At 48.7% G+C, this 14,795-nt stretch overlaps 3 protein-coding genes across 6 annotated transcripts; all 3 read left to right on the top strand.

Annotated features, from left to right (window-relative positions):
• The first annotated feature begins 106 nt into the window (after positions 1–106).
• LOC113204838 (uncharacterized) lies at positions 107–1,124 on the top strand. The gene is made up of 2 exons (XM_026420186.2): positions 107–378; positions 632–1,124. Exons 1-2 carry the CDS (start codon positions 145–147, stop codon positions 1,109–1,111), a joined length of 714 nt encoding a protein of 237 aa, XP_026275971.2. The 5' UTR covers positions 107–144; the 3' UTR covers positions 1,112–1,124.
• Positions 1,125–2,705: 1,581 nt separating this feature from the next.
• LOC113204817 (nucleolar transcription factor 1-A) lies at positions 2,706–9,643 on the top strand. 3 transcript variants are annotated; one of them, XR_003303324.2, is made up of 17 exons: positions 2,706–2,856; positions 3,072–3,158; positions 3,834–3,964; positions 4,050–4,303; positions 4,381–4,530; positions 4,607–4,708; positions 4,800–4,921; positions 5,006–5,108; positions 5,188–5,343; positions 5,430–5,524; positions 5,664–5,844; positions 5,932–6,102; positions 6,198–6,250; positions 6,339–6,507; positions 6,587–6,808; positions 7,255–7,320; positions 7,690–7,833. XR_003303324.2 is itself a non-coding variant. In XM_026420137.2 (16 exons), the coding sequence occupies exons 3-16, from the start codon at positions 3,853–3,855 to the stop codon at positions 7,870–7,872; spliced, it is 2,073 nt and encodes a 690-aa protein (XP_026275922.1). In that variant the 5' UTR covers positions 2,706–2,856; positions 3,072–3,158; positions 3,834–3,852; the 3' UTR covers positions 7,873–9,643. The 3 variants fall into 3 exon arrangements, 2 of the variants coding, with proteins under 2 accessions (XP_026275922.1, XP_052125353.1); XM_026420137.2 differs by lacking the exon at positions 7,255–7,320 and having other exon boundaries at positions 7,690–9,643; XM_052269393.1 differs by lacking the exons at positions 2,706–2,856; positions 3,072–3,158; positions 7,255–7,320 and adding an exon at positions 3,278–3,299 and having other exon boundaries at positions 7,690–9,643.
• Positions 9,644–10,531: 888 nt separating this feature from the next.
• LOC113204837 (transcription factor SOX-4-like) lies at positions 10,532–14,331 on the top strand. Of its 2 annotated transcripts, none has more exons than XM_026420185.2 (6): positions 10,532–11,407; positions 11,493–11,640; positions 11,721–11,990; positions 12,075–12,274; positions 13,234–13,481; positions 13,920–14,331. In XM_026420185.2, exons 1-6 carry the CDS (start codon positions 11,291–11,293, stop codon positions 14,059–14,061), a joined length of 1,125 nt encoding a protein of 374 aa, XP_026275970.1. In that variant the 5' UTR covers positions 10,532–11,290; the 3' UTR covers positions 14,062–14,331. The 2 variants fall into 2 exon arrangements, with proteins under 2 accessions (XP_026275970.1, XP_052125354.1); XM_052269394.1 differs by having other exon boundaries at positions 10,533–11,407; positions 13,237–13,481.
• The last annotated feature ends 464 nt before the right edge of the window (positions 14,332–14,795 follow it).

The following is a 14,795-nucleotide window of genomic DNA, read 5'->3' as shown; positions in this document are numbered from 1 at the left end:
AACCGGCGCGTGACCGTCTTTTCCCTGGCTCGCCGATGAGACCAGAAAACTCTGTCTTACAGCCACAGTGTTCCATACGGGTGCCTGATCGCGCCCCCCGTTCGCGACTGTTGGGACTGCGGCGAGCAGGAGTGGAACCCTGAGATGTCGGATGGGATCGTGTTCGATCTCCGCCCCTCCGCGGACGACGAGAAGGGCGGCTTCCACCGCCTGGCCATCGGGGCGGCGAAGAACGAGAAGATCACCTTCTCCTTCGTGGACTCGGGCCGCGAGGAGCTGCTCAACTCCAAGACCGTCCCGCACGTTATCTCCGCCGGGCAGTGGGCGTCGCTCTGGCTGAGGTTCGGACTCGGCAGAGTGCTCTTGGGGCAGCAGGGGGTGAGTCTCGCGGCTGCACAAGTGGGAAGTTAAGGGCACTCCTCAGGATCCCTGTCTATTTTGTGGACCTCCCGTACCGCATCCGCCTAAATGGAGGTAGCTATCCCTACTGTGTGGTCTCAAGCGAGTAGGCAACCCGCCCACGCGCGTGCATGTGGTGTGGTACAGCATAACTGCAAAATAGTCAGGGATCAGTGTGCTACCCTGCGGAGATCGTGTCAGAGGTTTTTAAGGTCTTTTGACTTTGGTGCAGGTGGAGACCCCCATTTTCGACTGGCCCTACAAGCAGGGCGAGAGCTTCACGCCGACAGCGCTACGCTACCACTCGGTGCAGCGCCACGCCATCGGCCTGCACCTGGACTGCCCCAACACCGACTGCCCGATCCAGCGCGTAGACTCGGACGACTTCTCTAGCCTCTTCCCCTTCAACGTCTGGCGACTGAAGCACGATGGGCGCGCGGGACTGCAGCTGGCAATGCAAGGGTCGGGCGTGGCGCTGGTGGCGCTGTACAGCCTCCCCGAGGACCCCCCGCACGTGTTCCGCCTGGAGCGCAACGCCGTCTCCCTGTCCAGAGGCAACGACACCCTGAAGCGCGTCGACCTGGCTGGCGCCCCCGTGCTGGTCGACAAGAGGTGGACCTATTTTGACATCAGCCTTCACGACAAAAAGGTAGGGCCACCAGAACTCTTCACCATATCGCCGGGGGACACGGGGGCGCTCCATTGCCACTGACGGTGAATGGACCTTGGTGCAGGCAGTACTGCGACGCAACGGCACCGAGCTGCTCGCCTGGCCGGGCAGCCTGTCGGCCTACTTGTTCTCGGTGGGTGCGGCTCGCGGGAGCGGCGCCGTCAGCTGGGCGGCCAACTGCGTGCCCGCCGACCTGACGGGGGAGGCGGTGCACGGCGCGTGGTCGCCGTGGGGGTCGTGGTCGTGCAGCGCGTCGTGCGGCGGCGGCCACGGCCAGCGCTCGCGCACGTGCACGCGGCCCGCGCCCAACATCCTGGGCCACCCCTGCACGGGCGCGGCCAGCGTGCACGGCACGTGCAACGAGTGGGCGTGCGGCCAGCTGAGCCCCGCCGGCCTGCAGCGCGTGCGCACGGCCCTCCAGCGCCCGCCCGCGCGCCAGCTGCGCGCCCGGCCCGGCGCGCGCCTGCGTCTCCGCTGCGACGTGAAGACCGTCCGCGACGAGGCGCCCCGAGCCCGGATCGTGTGGGTCGCCAACGGAGACCGGGTGCTGCCGGAGGAGGGCAGGGTGTGCGTGTCCTGGCGGTGTCAGTCCGGGTTGCGCGCGTATCTCCAACGATATCCGCTTCCTCGTCCTGCGCAGGGAGGTCTCGGACGACGCGGTGCTCGTGCTCGGCGCGCTCCCCGACGACAGCGGCTCGTGGGCCTGCGTGGCGCTGCGCGCGGCCGGCGGCGTGGGCCGCCTCGTGCTGCGCGTCTGGGCCGTGGCCGTGCGCGCGAGCCGCGCCGTGCGCCGCACGCTGCCGCTGCAGCTGCGGTGCGGGGCTCTCCAGCTGGCGCAGCTCTACGACCAGCTGCAGGTGTCGTGGACCCTAGACGGACGCCCTTACAAGGTGAGTTGGGGGTGAGTAGAGGACCACAGGGACCTGGCTCATGAAGGGAAGTCCCGTTGCCACCCCACGTCGGCGGCGCACGCAGGGACAGCCTGGGGGGCCTGAGCCCCGCCTGCGCCGCATGTACGTATCAAGGGCACCTAGGGTTCTATCAGTTCTATCCTCCAGCATCTAGAAAATATGATCTTATTTTGTTTAGCGCAGTACATAAATATTTTGTCGTGGCAAGAAGTGAGTACCTATACTTTTCTTTTAAACCATTACAGCGTTTTCAAACTGATATTATGTAATGTTTTCTTGTTTGTTTGCATATTACAACAACAATATAAAGAAAATGGTTTTGAGAGTATTGACCCGTTGGATGAGCGCATGCGCTGTGGCAGCCCTTTCATGCGAATGACCCTTTGAATCTAGGACATTCATCATCAACAATTAAGCTTTGGGAATGCTTTGTCCAGCGACCAGGTTAATATATTTCCGTGCCTTTTTGGCAGTGTGCTCAACATGTGCCATTGTTGACGAATATTTGATCGCGTGATGTATTCATGATAGCCTCTAAATTGCAAAAAAAACTTGGTGAAGTTTAAACTCCCCCGCTTATTCCGGAATGTATACACACTATGACAGCGTATTTCGTGTATTAAAAATGCAAGAATAAGCGATCTAAAATCTAAAAAGATATTGAACTGTAAACTATTATATTGTATTTATTCAATGGAGTGTTTGTCGTACTACTGTGTTTTGCGCGCCAATATCAGATTTGTCGCAGTGGGTTGGTAACGTTGAAAAACAACCAAAGCTCACGTGGGCGTGTTGTGCGAACTGGTGCAAACGGAGCATCAACCTGGGCACGTTGTTTATCTAGACCTGTGGTGTCTTCCGATTCGCGAGTCGAAGGTATTGTTTATCAAAGTATATTTTTATAAGGAAATCGCTTATTTTCAAACACATTTTGTTGCATGACAAGCCCTATATACCACCGATTTGTAATGTTGTCAAAATGGCCGCCAACGGGGACGCTGAGCTGCTCGGCTCCTCGGCAACCGAACCGCCTCACGCCGCCAAGATTTTCACGATTTTACGGTAAACTGTTTTTGTGATTTTCTCAACAGGACTTGCAGTCGCCGCTGCCATTGAGGTGTAAAATTGAAGTTCCTCATTGTGACATTCGTCTCGTGTGATGATCAGTGTATGAAAAGGTAAATATATCTCATAATTTCCAAATATTAATTCGAGATTTTACGGCAAAATCTTGCTGCAGCCCTCGGCGATCGGCAAGCCTGCGACCGCCACCCGATCCCCGCGTTTACCGTGAATGAAAACTATGGTCTATAAGTATTGTAAGCTCTATAATTATCAAACGAAAGAATAAATACTAAATTTGTTTCTTTGTATGACTTTCTGATTGCACACACAACGGTGGTGTGCCGTTTTACAGTGTTTTTTGATCAATTTTTGTTTGCACTCATGGTTATAGTAACTCTTTTCAGTAGCTACTAAACTTTTTATTTTGTATCCTCTATAAAGATGATTTCATGAACTCAAGATAACATTTTCTGAAGTGATGAGCAGTCTTGTGTATGGAGCAGTTTCATAACATTCTTCAAGTGTGATAAATTGTAAAATTGAGATCATCGCAAATCCTGTACTTCAATGATCAAAGCTTGCTGTTTTGATATCATGGCAAAACATCGCCCTTTAAAGTATCCCTTTTTTTTTATGGCACTTATACTCTAATGATCAATGTTTGCAATAATAAGTGCAGTAATAAGGGGTTTTGTCGAAGTTTTAGTAGATCACCAGTTTGTTTCATGTTCCATTTGTAAACAAGTTCTGCTTCATCTTTGTAGTCATATTTTTAATTTCATTTGCAGTCACTGATTTATATTCAAAATGGTTCTGAAGAAAAGAAATGCAACAAACATTGTGGATGAGGAGCCTAAGAAAAAGCGGAAGGATGAAAAAGTAGAGGAATCACCAGGAAAGAGATCACATAAGAAAAAAGGTAGTTTTCCAATGGCCTTTTAACACATACTATTTACAACTTTTACCACTTGAACTATATTTTAATAAATACTGATCCTTTACAGAATATGTTGTTAAAGTTAAAGATGTTATATCTGAAGATGAAGAAGAAGAGGAAGAGGAGGAGGAGGAAGAATATGAGGAAGAGGATTTGGATGATGAAGTCCCCTCCGACTTGGACATGAGAGAAGAAGCAACAGGGGGAACAGAGTGGCCACAAGCTGATTTGTTGGAGCTATTCAATAGAATGGAAAATCACATCCCAAACAATGATGCACTTAGCTTCCCCACCCGTGCAGATCGCTTGGACTGGGACGAGGTAGTAGACCATCAAGTGCTTCAATTTTCTGCATTACAATTTTTTTAGTACAACTAACTCTCTTTTTGTGGATCTAGATTGCTTTCAACAACTATCAACCTGGTGACTGCAAGAAAACGTGGACTGAAATTTCAAAGAAAATTCGGAAGTTTCGATTGCTTAGGGAGGTCCTTGGTGATGCACGAGAATGGGCCCGAAAACCATGGACTAATTTCTACAGCAAGCAGGTGTGTACTTGCAAACATTTAGTTCTAATGGGTTCTGATGAGTGCTCTTTAATTTATCCTTTATTTCTGGTGACAGAATTTACATCCAGACATGCCTCGTCGTCCTCTTACTCAATTTATGGTATATTATATGGAAAAGAAGGATAAAGTTGCTGCTCAACACCCAAATCTCAACTTGGTGAGTGTTGTCAAGCTGAACAGTGCCTGGATTTTTTACCTTGACCCTTAATTTTGAAGTTAAATAATTAATAATCGCTTGCCTTTTATAGATGAGGGTGTCACAGATAATTTCTCGAATGTATGCGTCCCTTTCTGATGAGAAGAAAGAGGCATATGCTGCCAAAGCGGCTGCCCTACGTGAAGACTATGAGGAAAAGTTAAAAATTTTCTAGTAAGCAGTTTTCTTTTTTTCAGTCCAATTAATATTTTGTCGTAATGTGATAATCTGATCAAGTTTTTGTAACCATTATTTTAGCGAAAAACATCCTGAGTACAAAGAAATTGAAAAACCTATGAGAAAACCTCTTGCCCGTACAGGGCTTCCAGGCGGTATGAAGAAACCAAGAACTCCACAACAGGTAATGTTCATGTTCATGATTCAGGATTTCCTGTCTGCCCTTAGCAGTAAACTGACCAATAAATTTCATATTATTGCAGATGTTTATAGATGATAGACTTGAGAAAAAGAAAGATGAACCTCATTTTGACAAAAATCAAGTTACACTTAACGCGAAAGAGCAGTGGAAAAACCTCTCGGAAAAGAAAAAGATGGTTTGGATTACTTGGGCTTTAGAAGAGGAGGCTAAGTATCTGGTGAGTGAGCATACTGTACCATTTCTTTGTACAGTTAATTTAATTTGGTATGGAGCATGTTTTATCTGTCTATCTTATATTTTCAGGAAACTATTAAAAGTATCATGGCTGAAAATCCTAGTTTTGAACCACCAACATATAAACCAGTTTTAAAAAAAGAAGAAGTAAAACTCAAACAAAGGTAAATCAACCCATGTTATTCCTCAGCTCTTACTTTGTGTTTGATAATAGTAGGAGTGTCCCTTAATTTTCATAATTTTTACCCAGATATCTGGGTACAACTTAACATTGGTTTACATGTAGCTATTTTAAAATTACAGGCTCTCAGGCAAACCACAGAGGCCACCTAATTCTGGATACTCCCTTTATTCAAGAATAATGCTTGGTAAATGTGAAAAATTAAGACAGTTATTACCTAAAGAGAGAATGAGAGAAATTTCAATTAAGTGGCATGCTATGACAGATGCAGGAAGAGAGGAATATGCAAAGAGGGTGAAATATGTAAGGGAAACACCACATGAGCTTTGAAAACTGTAATATCAATGTCTGTAGGACATTTTTATAATTTATTTTTGCATTAACGTTTAGGAACAAGAGCAATACAAATTAAATTATGCCACTTACCTTGAGTCACTGCCTGAAGAAGAAAGACAAGAGGAGCTGATGAAAACACAAACAAAGAAGAAATCAAAAGATGAAGTTGTAGTTAATAATGGAAAAAAATCTAATGAAGCCAAATCTCAAAAATCAAGTAAAAAGGTATGTCACACCTGTCGTTTAAGATTTTAGCTTTGTGAAGTAGAAAACTGATCCATCTCTTTCTTGGTACTACATCTTTAAATTTTGTTTTTTAGCCTGTTAAAGTTGAAAGACTATATTTCCCTGGTGAACCTCAGCAACCTCCTGTGTGAGTATTGGAGCGGAATGTGGTTTTCTGTCTGCAGTATTTAGGTTGAATTCATTCAATTAATAAATTGTTCTCCTTTTGCTCAAAGGAATGCATATGATCTATTTGTTGAATCATTTGTGTCTGACACTAAATTATCAGCAACAGAAGCCCCAAGGTTTTGGGAAATGCTCCCTAGTTCTGATAAAGCTAAATTCCAACGCAAACTAAAGGAACTCAAAGAGAAATACATAAAGGATTACAAAAAGTTTTTAAGGGTAAGTCTTGTTAAATTTCTTGTCTTTTCCTAATTTTTGTCTTTCAGATAAATTAACCATTTGTGAATGTCTTTTTCAGTCATTAGATGAAGATGAAGTATCCAAGTATAATGAACTTCAAAAACGCAACAAAGAACTAGAAGCCGAAGCCCAAAAAGACAAAGATAGTGATAACGAAGAAGAAATTAGTGAGGAAAACGAAGCTTCATCAGATGATGAACAATATGAAGAAAGAAGTAATAATATAGCTAAACAAAATGCAAATGCAAATGAAAATGATAATGATAGTGACTCCGATGAGGTGAGATATTCTTTTTTATTTAGTTAGTGATTTCAGTAATATCCTTAGATCCTGCATTAGTCCTTGGCACGTTGTAGTGTGTAGTTGTTTTTCTGAAATCTTTTTCACAATTGTTGGTATGAGCATGTGAGCTGTGTAGCATGAGTGAGAATCTCTCGGAAAAGCATGACATCCTTCTTGTTTTTCTAATGCCTTTCTACTGTATATCTTGGTTTTGTTTATTTTCAAACACAATTTGTTATTAGCACATCTTCATTAGTTTACCCACATAACCTCTAGAAAACCTTAAAACATGAACTGAAATCATTTTTTTTTCACCTGCAACTTCCTTCTTATTACGCACTTCAACCCTTTATATTTCACTTACTGACTCAAAGGCACATTATACCAGGATAAAAAAACCCTGTGCCTTATTCTTTGGCTTTCTGACACTGCTTTGTTTACAGTGAGTGTGCTTCAACTTCATGTAGCAGTATAGTAAGATTTGTATTGCACCTCGTCACCTGTGCAAGGTGTGTATGTAATGTCTATGGTTCATTGCAAAAACAAGTGGTATCCAGAAGGAAGTCAAATAATGTTCCTGAATTTTAGTTTTAGTGCATGTTTTATCTTGATCTTCTTTATTCTGGTCATTCTAGACTTTGGGCTGACTTTTCTCTTTAGAGCCTGTGTAGGCTGACCTTTTTTTATCATCATGGAGTAGATGCACTTAGTAATTTTGAATCTTCTGTTAAAGTAGTATGCTTGGGACGACCTGTAGTTTCATGTGACTGTTCTAATGCAAGTTCTATGGAAAGCATATTCAGAACCCATTGCAGACTAACTTGTTTAGTAATAATTTTCAATTCAACCTGTGATCTAAAAATAATTATCTGTTACAGAAAGAAGAGAAGAAGTCTGATTCCTCAAGTGACAGCAGTAGTAGTAGTAGCGACAGCAGCAGTTCTGATTCTGATTCTGATTCATCCAGTGACGACTCAGATGAAGAAAATGATGAGAAGAAATCTGAGAAAACTAATCCCAAGAAAGCTAATTCAGACAGTGATAGCAGTGATGATGAATAAATTCCTTTCATCTTTCAATTACAAGTACATGACATACGTGTTGTCTTCAGTAAGTTTATAAATAGCTGTTTATGTGACTTCAGATTTTTTCCATGACCTCTTTTTTATCCTAGAAAAAATAAATTTTTTTGTGAAGATTTTTATTCTGTTGACTGTTGGTAGTTATATGTGCGTCTTAAATTGTCAGGCTGATCAATTGTTTATTCTTCACCGTAACTCATTGTATGTGAGATACATATATGTTATGTAATGACTTAGAAATTCAAGGCAGGGAATTAATTTTCAATTGCAGTAAAGCACTAGGAAATGTACAAAGACACTTTGTGTCATGCAGAATATGTGCCATTCTATAAAAATGTTATTACATTTTTAATTATTTGAAATGCACATTCCTGCTGGTATTGATATTGATGGCTGTATGTGTTTGATTCTAAGTTTTTCTTCCAATCCTCCTGTATCTCCTTTATTTCACTGGGCCATTGGGAGGATATTGGGTAATAATTTTTATTTTCTACCAGTGAAAAGTTCTATTTTTTCTTTTTTTTTTATTTTTCATTTCACGATTCATCCATGTACTTACATTATTGAAATCTGAACTACATGATTTTTCTTTCAATTGTTTTTACTTATAAGTTCATTTGCTGGATTGTCTCACATACCTTTTTTAAGTTTTTTGTTTTTAAGTCGCTTTTTTCAATTGTTTTAGCTTTTTGCTATTCAAAGCGCCTTTGTAAATAACTGACTCGCTGTGGTTGCATAAGTACATTACGACTTGGCCAAAGAGGCTGTTTGTGTTTATTTCATACTCACCACCTCTTGTATGTCTCATTCATTAGTGGGCCAGAGGGAAATCATTCTCAACCCAACCATATACACCCTATAATCATTACTGAAGAGTACAGGTGGTAACAGAGTAAAGGTAGAATGATAAAAAAATTGTATGTTGAAAACAGTCATGTGACATGTGTTTGTTGTGCACACAAAGTCATTGTCATTAAAATCCTACTTTGTGTGTCTACAGATTGTTATACCTAACTGACAATTGATATTCATTTGTAGTATAGGGCAGTGAGCGTAAATGGGGTTGGTGTGAAAAGAAGAAGAAAAAGCAGACGTGAACATTATTGACAGGACATTGGGTGCACAACAGTCAACTAACGCAACTCTTACAAGCAAGTAAAGAGGACAATTTATACTCTAGAGAAAAAGCGAGGGGAAAAAACACCACTATGCTCATAGCTCTGTTGGTATTTTGAATAATCTTTGTAATCTCATTTGTATTACTCTAGAGGATTCATAGGAAATTACTCTGTGGTTTCACTGCCATTTTCTCATGTCTTTTGACATTCCATGGTAATTGCGAGGTTGATTCACAAGACTGTCAGTTATTAGAGCCTTGGAGATATTATTGAGTACCTCCTTTCAATCAAGGTCAATTTTAGTAAGTTTTAATTGATTGATGAAATATATAGCTTCCCCTCTTGATTTCTTTCATGTTAAATTAAATAACATTGGAAGTAAGTGCAGTATTTTTGCTCATTTTATGTTTATAATCATGATGTGTCATCTCCCTTGCAATTATATTCTGCTTCCTTAAAATTAGTTTGTCTGTTGGCTATGTTAATTCTAGTCTGTTACATGGTTTTGCTGGGTGTAAATCTTGTTCTGTCCCAAGCAATGTTAGAGCTTATTAGCTCCTTTGTTTCGTCTTGTCATTAATGTGTTGTGGTCTGCATGCAGCCAATTTTATTATTAAAGAAGTAAACATTCATCCGTGTTTTGTTTTTATAGGGGAGGTATTGATTACAATTGTTGCGTTGAAATTTAGATACATTTAGGTTCTAAAACACCTGCAACTCAATTTGATAAATGGGGAGATATTTTGGATTTTTATCTGCTGAAGAAAACAAGGTTAATCAACTGTCAAATTGTTGTTTCTTTCAAATGCCTGATAAAATGCAGTAACTAGTGGAGTGGTGAGTGGTGGTGGTTCGGATATGGCGCCCCAACTCCTCCGCGCGTAAGACTCGTCGCAGCAGTATGCGGGCGGCTCGTTTGTGGCGGCCCGCTTGGCTGTGCAGGAGCCGCAGCCTCCAGGGGCTCCAGGGCCGCTCTTGAGAGGCAGGCAGCTACCTAGTCGTCATCGTGAGGCAAGCGACTGGCGCTGATGCAGCCGCTGCCGACGCCGCCACCACCGCCGCCACCACCGTGGACCAGAGGGGAAGGGCCTGTTTGGAAATAATGTTTTCCTGCTTTTGTGGCGCTTCACGGCAATGGGCCGCGAGGACCAAAAGTGGCCAAACAGTCTCTAGCGCCGTCGCCGTGCGTGAGCCGTGCGTGCGTGCGCGCTGAGCGACTCGCACTCGTCGTCCCCTTCGGCTTTCCGCGCGGCTTTCTACAGACGCAATGGCGACAGCACCGGTTTCCGGAGCGGCCCGCAAGGTCGCCGTCCGGATGGGAACTCGCACTCTTTGTTGTAGTATCCAAAGCCAAGCCGAATGTCAAGGGGGTTGAACGTGAACACGGTGGCAGACCGGGGAGTGGGACGGACGAAATCTCTGGGCACGATTAGTAAATTCAAACTGGGGCCAGCTACGTAATATTGGCATTGCGGTGTCGATTTCAAGCCTCGATTAAATACCGGAGGGATCTCTCATTCCGTTTCGCCCCTCCCTAGACGCTTTACTGCATAACTCGTTCAGTGTGCCGTGAACACGTTGTGGCCACCCCCTCGCCATGTTAAATCATAGGCACCAAAAATTAGCTCCGCCCTTCAAGTGATGAAACGTCATTTAGTAGACGACATTGTTCATTGTTACCAGAACTGCTCCCCGACGAGGGTCGCTTGAGCTGCTGAAGGCTTATTGAGGGGATTTTTTACCTATTTTTACCACCCTCTACGCCAACAAGGCCTCAGCCAGCAGCCCTATCTGACGTCCCTGTTTGTAGCTATAAACAGGGACTTCCCCATCAACCCTCTTGCCTTCTAAACGCAGTTCAGAAGGAGTGGGCCACAAACCTACAATGGCTGTTCGCGCCGTGGAGCTACTGTACCAAATTCAGGTGTGCGGGACGGCGGGCAGGTTGCCTACTCGCGCCGTGCAGCTCTGCATGTGTGTTGCCGTCGCCTATACCTACTCGCACAGTGGGGGACGCGATTCCACCGGACGCAGGACTTCCGACCCGAGGGGACCGCGTTGGCGTGGCTAAGGGCGTGGTGGGGCAGGGCATCTAGTCGGGGCGTGTGGAAGCTGTGGAAGGGCAGCCCGCCGGCAGCGGCCCGCTGGGGGTATATAGAGCCGCCGCCCCTCCGCCCCCGCCACTGAGTGTCGGTGCGTCGCGTCAGGCCCGTCTGTTCATACTGAGCGCGTGCAGTGCAAACTAGTGCGAGTGCTTTGTGTAGTAGTGTTTGGTCGCCATGGCGCCGCTCTCCGTGATGCTGGCGCTGATGCTGGCCCAGGCGCATCCGGGCACGTCCATCATATCGGGCCCCCAGCAGGGCAAGCAGGACGCGCGGCAGGACAAGGACTCGCAGGTACAGTCATCCCGTCCCCGGCCCTGGAGGAGGTATGCCAGGACTATGAGGACCTCTGACCGTGTTGCTCTGCTCTCCCGCGCAGTCACGGCGCATCGGTGTCGGCTTGGCGGTGATCCCCGGGCCCTCGGTGGATGCGTCCAAGGAGAACCGCGCGCAGTCGGAGCAGAACAAGAGGGGCGCGCAGCTGAGCGGCCAGGCCTCGCACATCCACGGCACTGTCTACGGCGGTGGTGAGTGGCGTAGCTCAGGACAGGGTGCCCCCGCGACTCCCACTGGGCTAGCGGTGGTGTCTTACTCGTTTGTGTTGCAGAGGGCTACGGGCACGGCGGCGGCGGCGGCTTTGAGGGCTACGGCGGCCACCACGGCGGCAGCGGCTTGGGCTTCTACGGGGGCGGCGCCGGCGCGGGTGGTTTCGGTGGCGACCTCGGTGGCGGCGGCCTCGGTGGTGGCCTCGGCGGCGGCCTTGACGGCGGCCTCGGAGGCGGACACTTCGACTACAGCCATCACCACCTGGAGCACCACCACGACCCGCACTACCACAAGGCGCTGGCCGTCAAGAGCCTGCTCGTCCCACTGGCAGGTGCGTGATGGGGTGTGCCACACCTGCGGGTTGTGATTAGGCTATCGGCGGGCACCACGATCATGCTCTCCTTGTTGTTTCTAGGCGTGGCCCTGCTCGGCGCCGCCGCCGCCTTCGTCACCAACCCCATCCTGCTACAGCTGGGCGTCATCTCGGGCAAGCGTCGCCGTCGCGCCGCCGCCGCCGCCTCCGAGGAGGAGGACCAGGAGCAGGTGCAGCGGATGGCGCAGCTGGCCAGACAGCGCGTCGGGGACCTGCAGCTGCTGGAGAACTTCATGTCGCAGGTGCGTGCGCGCGCTCGGGACTGTATTCGGGTTATCTCATTCTCATAGCAAAGAGGACACTCGTACCCCCGGCAGTCATCGTGCGAGGATCGCTCCATTTTGTCCACGTGACTGTCGGACGTTGCAGACTTCCGATCTCGCTCGCTAAAAACGAGAGTTCGCGGCCCACGCGGCTCGCGAGACGAGGCGCGCGTGTCGTCTTCGTCGGTTCGAAAAATCCCTCCTCTCTTCTTCCCGTTTCCTCCTTGTCGTGTGACGGCGACGTGACGGTCCGGTGCGCGGCGGCGGCGCGACACAACAATGGCGTGCGCAGCTGTCACACCTGGCCACAGGTGGCGCCACGAGGTGGGCCTCATTGTCCGGCACCAGCGACTGCGACGGGACGGGACGACACGTCGGGGCGGCGCATCCGCCGCCGCTGCAGCTGCGTCCCGCGCCACTTACGTCTTGTTTGGCGCCAGCCCGGCCTTATTGTTGCTAACCAGTCTGTGAATGAACGCGTTGCGTTACGAGCGACGTTGTTGGGTCCTCCGCAGCGTGACAGCAACGCGTCTCTAAGCACGCGCGCCTCGCCCACTTCCGTGGTTAGACTGTACCGCCACGCACGGGTGCGGGCGGGTTGCCTACTCGGCCGCCGTAAGGCGCTATGTGGGCAGGGAAAACTGTAAGTACGAAAAATGCGAGACGAATCAGTCACGTGATGGTATTCCCCTCGACTTTACACTGCTTTCACAGCAGGAGCGTTACTAGGTGCCAATGCTTACCTATTGGTATATCAAAAAATTTCATGTAGCATTCCTCCGACGATTACGAAGTAAGTGAAGTCCTTGGTTTCATGTCGTGAGCTCTCCCGTATGGGTCGGGGGCGAGGGGCGAAATCTGAGTGCAAGAAGACGAGCACACTTCCGTGTGTATCAATGAACGCGTACTGACGCCGAGCTTGTCCTCCTCCCCGGCAGCAGATCCCGCGCGCCGAGGCCCGCGCCCAGGAGCAGAAGCTGCTCGCCTCTTACCTGACGTGCACGGGCATCGTGCCGACGTCGCCGCCGGCCTCGTCATCATCGTCGTCCTCGTCCAACGACTCTGCCAACGCGCTGCTCGGCTCGTCGGCGTCCTGCCTGGAGCGGCTGTCGTGCGAGCTGCACCAGGATGAGGCGGACAGCAGCCCCTCCAGCAGCGGCGCCCTGGAGCGGCACGTCATGCGAGTGTGAGTTGTCATCATCGCACCGGAACCGGGACGGATTGCGTGCGCCGCGTCTCGCAAGTGTGGCGTCGAGTCGCCCGGGTCGGCGTTGGTGGGTGGCGGTGGCAAATGAAGACCCGAACACTGAACACGCTTTGCCCTGAGGGATCGTCCAGAAAGTACGTCCGATTTTGCTCCGATCTATGTATCTTGCAAATTACGGTAGCCCGTGGCGCCTGCGAGACCCCGGGTAGACTACCCCGCCGTACACGCATGCACTGCAGGCAAGATGTTGCCTACCTAAAAGGCGCTATGAGAGCTTGCAGGCTGAACTTGTCGATTTCGCATGACGGCGAATGACGGACGTACTTTCTGGATGACCCTTACCCTTATTTGCTTTTGACTTCACGACCCTGACGCGCCCGATTAGGCACTGACTGTCTGCGACCACCTTCGTTTCAGTGTGACGGGCGAGATCCTCTCGAACGAGTTCATCCCCGAGAGCGTCAAGAGCAGCGTGGAGAAGGCGGTGCGGCGAGGCAAGGCGGGCGACGACTGCAGCAAGTACTACCCGTGCCAGGACCTGGACGACAAGTCGGACTGAGCTCCTCCGAAACGCACCCGTCGCTACTCCTCGTGCGCGCCGCGGGCCGCGCGCGGGGTATCGACGCGACAGGCCGCCGCCGGAGGGCGCCACCAGGACCTCTGCTCACGGCGCGGACGTTCAACCGACGACGGGAAGCTGCGGAGGCCCGGTTGCGGCCGCGGCCGGCGGCCCCACCGCCTGTGTCAATGACGGCTGTGTGCCCCGAGGGAAGGCCTGCTGCGCCCCGCCAAACTCGCATCCGTAAATTAAATTTTTATTTTTGATTCATTCGACGTTCTCAACACGTTTGGCCCGTCCAGTAAGAGTTTTGCCACCGTGCTTGCACTGCTCTGCGGTCGGACCAGGCCGAATCCCATGGAATCCCAATACCCCACACTTTTCTACATTCTTGCTTTTCTTCTCAAATACTTCTAAAACACGTCGGATTATTTATACTTTCTCAACCTCTACGAAGTGACATTTTATTGGCGTTTCAAATCCAAAGGCGAGTCTTGAGATTGCTTAACAGTAAAATATGATCTTTTCCTTGGAACCCTTTCCCAGTATTAGGTTTGTGACATGAACGAACGTGACACACTTGGGTTTCGTTCAATCTCGGGGACGTTCACCCCCCGAATGGAGCATATCCTTTAGGGGTCGCAGCGGGCGGCCGAGAGCGGGCATACTACTATTTTAAGCAGATCGAATCAGACATCGCCGCGTCTGGACGCGCGAGCTGGTCGGTCCCGGCG

This window comes from Frankliniella occidentalis, unplaced genomic scaffold (genome assembly GCF_000697945.3).
Source record: "Frankliniella occidentalis isolate FOCC.00 unplaced genomic scaffold, Focc_3.1 Scaffold91, whole genome shotgun sequence".
Taxonomy (NCBI): Eukaryota; Metazoa; Arthropoda; class Insecta; order Thysanoptera; family Thripidae; genus Frankliniella; species Frankliniella occidentalis.
This window is presented reverse-complemented; position numbering and strand designations above follow the sequence as displayed.

Excerpts from the sequence above, each read along its gene's own strand:
- LOC113204837 (XM_026420185.2), top strand. The coding sequence starts at position 11,291 with ATGGCGCCGCTCTCCGTGATGCTGGCGCTGATGCTGGCCCAGGCGCAT. Across the intron at positions 12,275-13,233 it reads TGGAGAACTTCATGTCGCAG|CAGATCCCGCGCGCCGAGGC; the intron begins GTGCGTGCGCGC and ends CCTCCCCGGCAG. Across the intron at positions 13,482-13,919 it reads GAGCGGCACGTCATGCGAGT|TGTGACGGGCGAGATCCTCT; the intron begins GTGAGTTGTCAT and ends CCTTCGTTTCAG.
- LOC113204817 (XM_026420137.2), top strand. The coding sequence starts at position 3,853 with ATGGTTCTGAAGAAAAGAAATGCAACAAACATTGTGGATGAGGAGCCT. Across the intron at positions 4,304-4,380 it reads ATCGCTTGGACTGGGACGAG|ATTGCTTTCAACAACTATCA; the intron begins GTAGTAGACCAT and ends TTGTGGATCTAG. Across the intron at positions 5,525-5,663 it reads GAAGTAAAACTCAAACAAAG|GCTCTCAGGCAAACCACAGA; the intron begins GTAAATCAACCC and ends TTAAAATTACAG.
- LOC113204838 (XM_026420186.2), top strand. The coding sequence starts at position 145 with ATGTCGGATGGGATCGTGTTCGATCTCCGCCCCTCCGCGGACGACGAG. Across the intron at positions 379-631 it reads TGCTCTTGGGGCAGCAGGGG|GTGGAGACCCCCATTTTCGA; the intron begins GTGAGTCTCGCG and ends ACTTTGGTGCAG.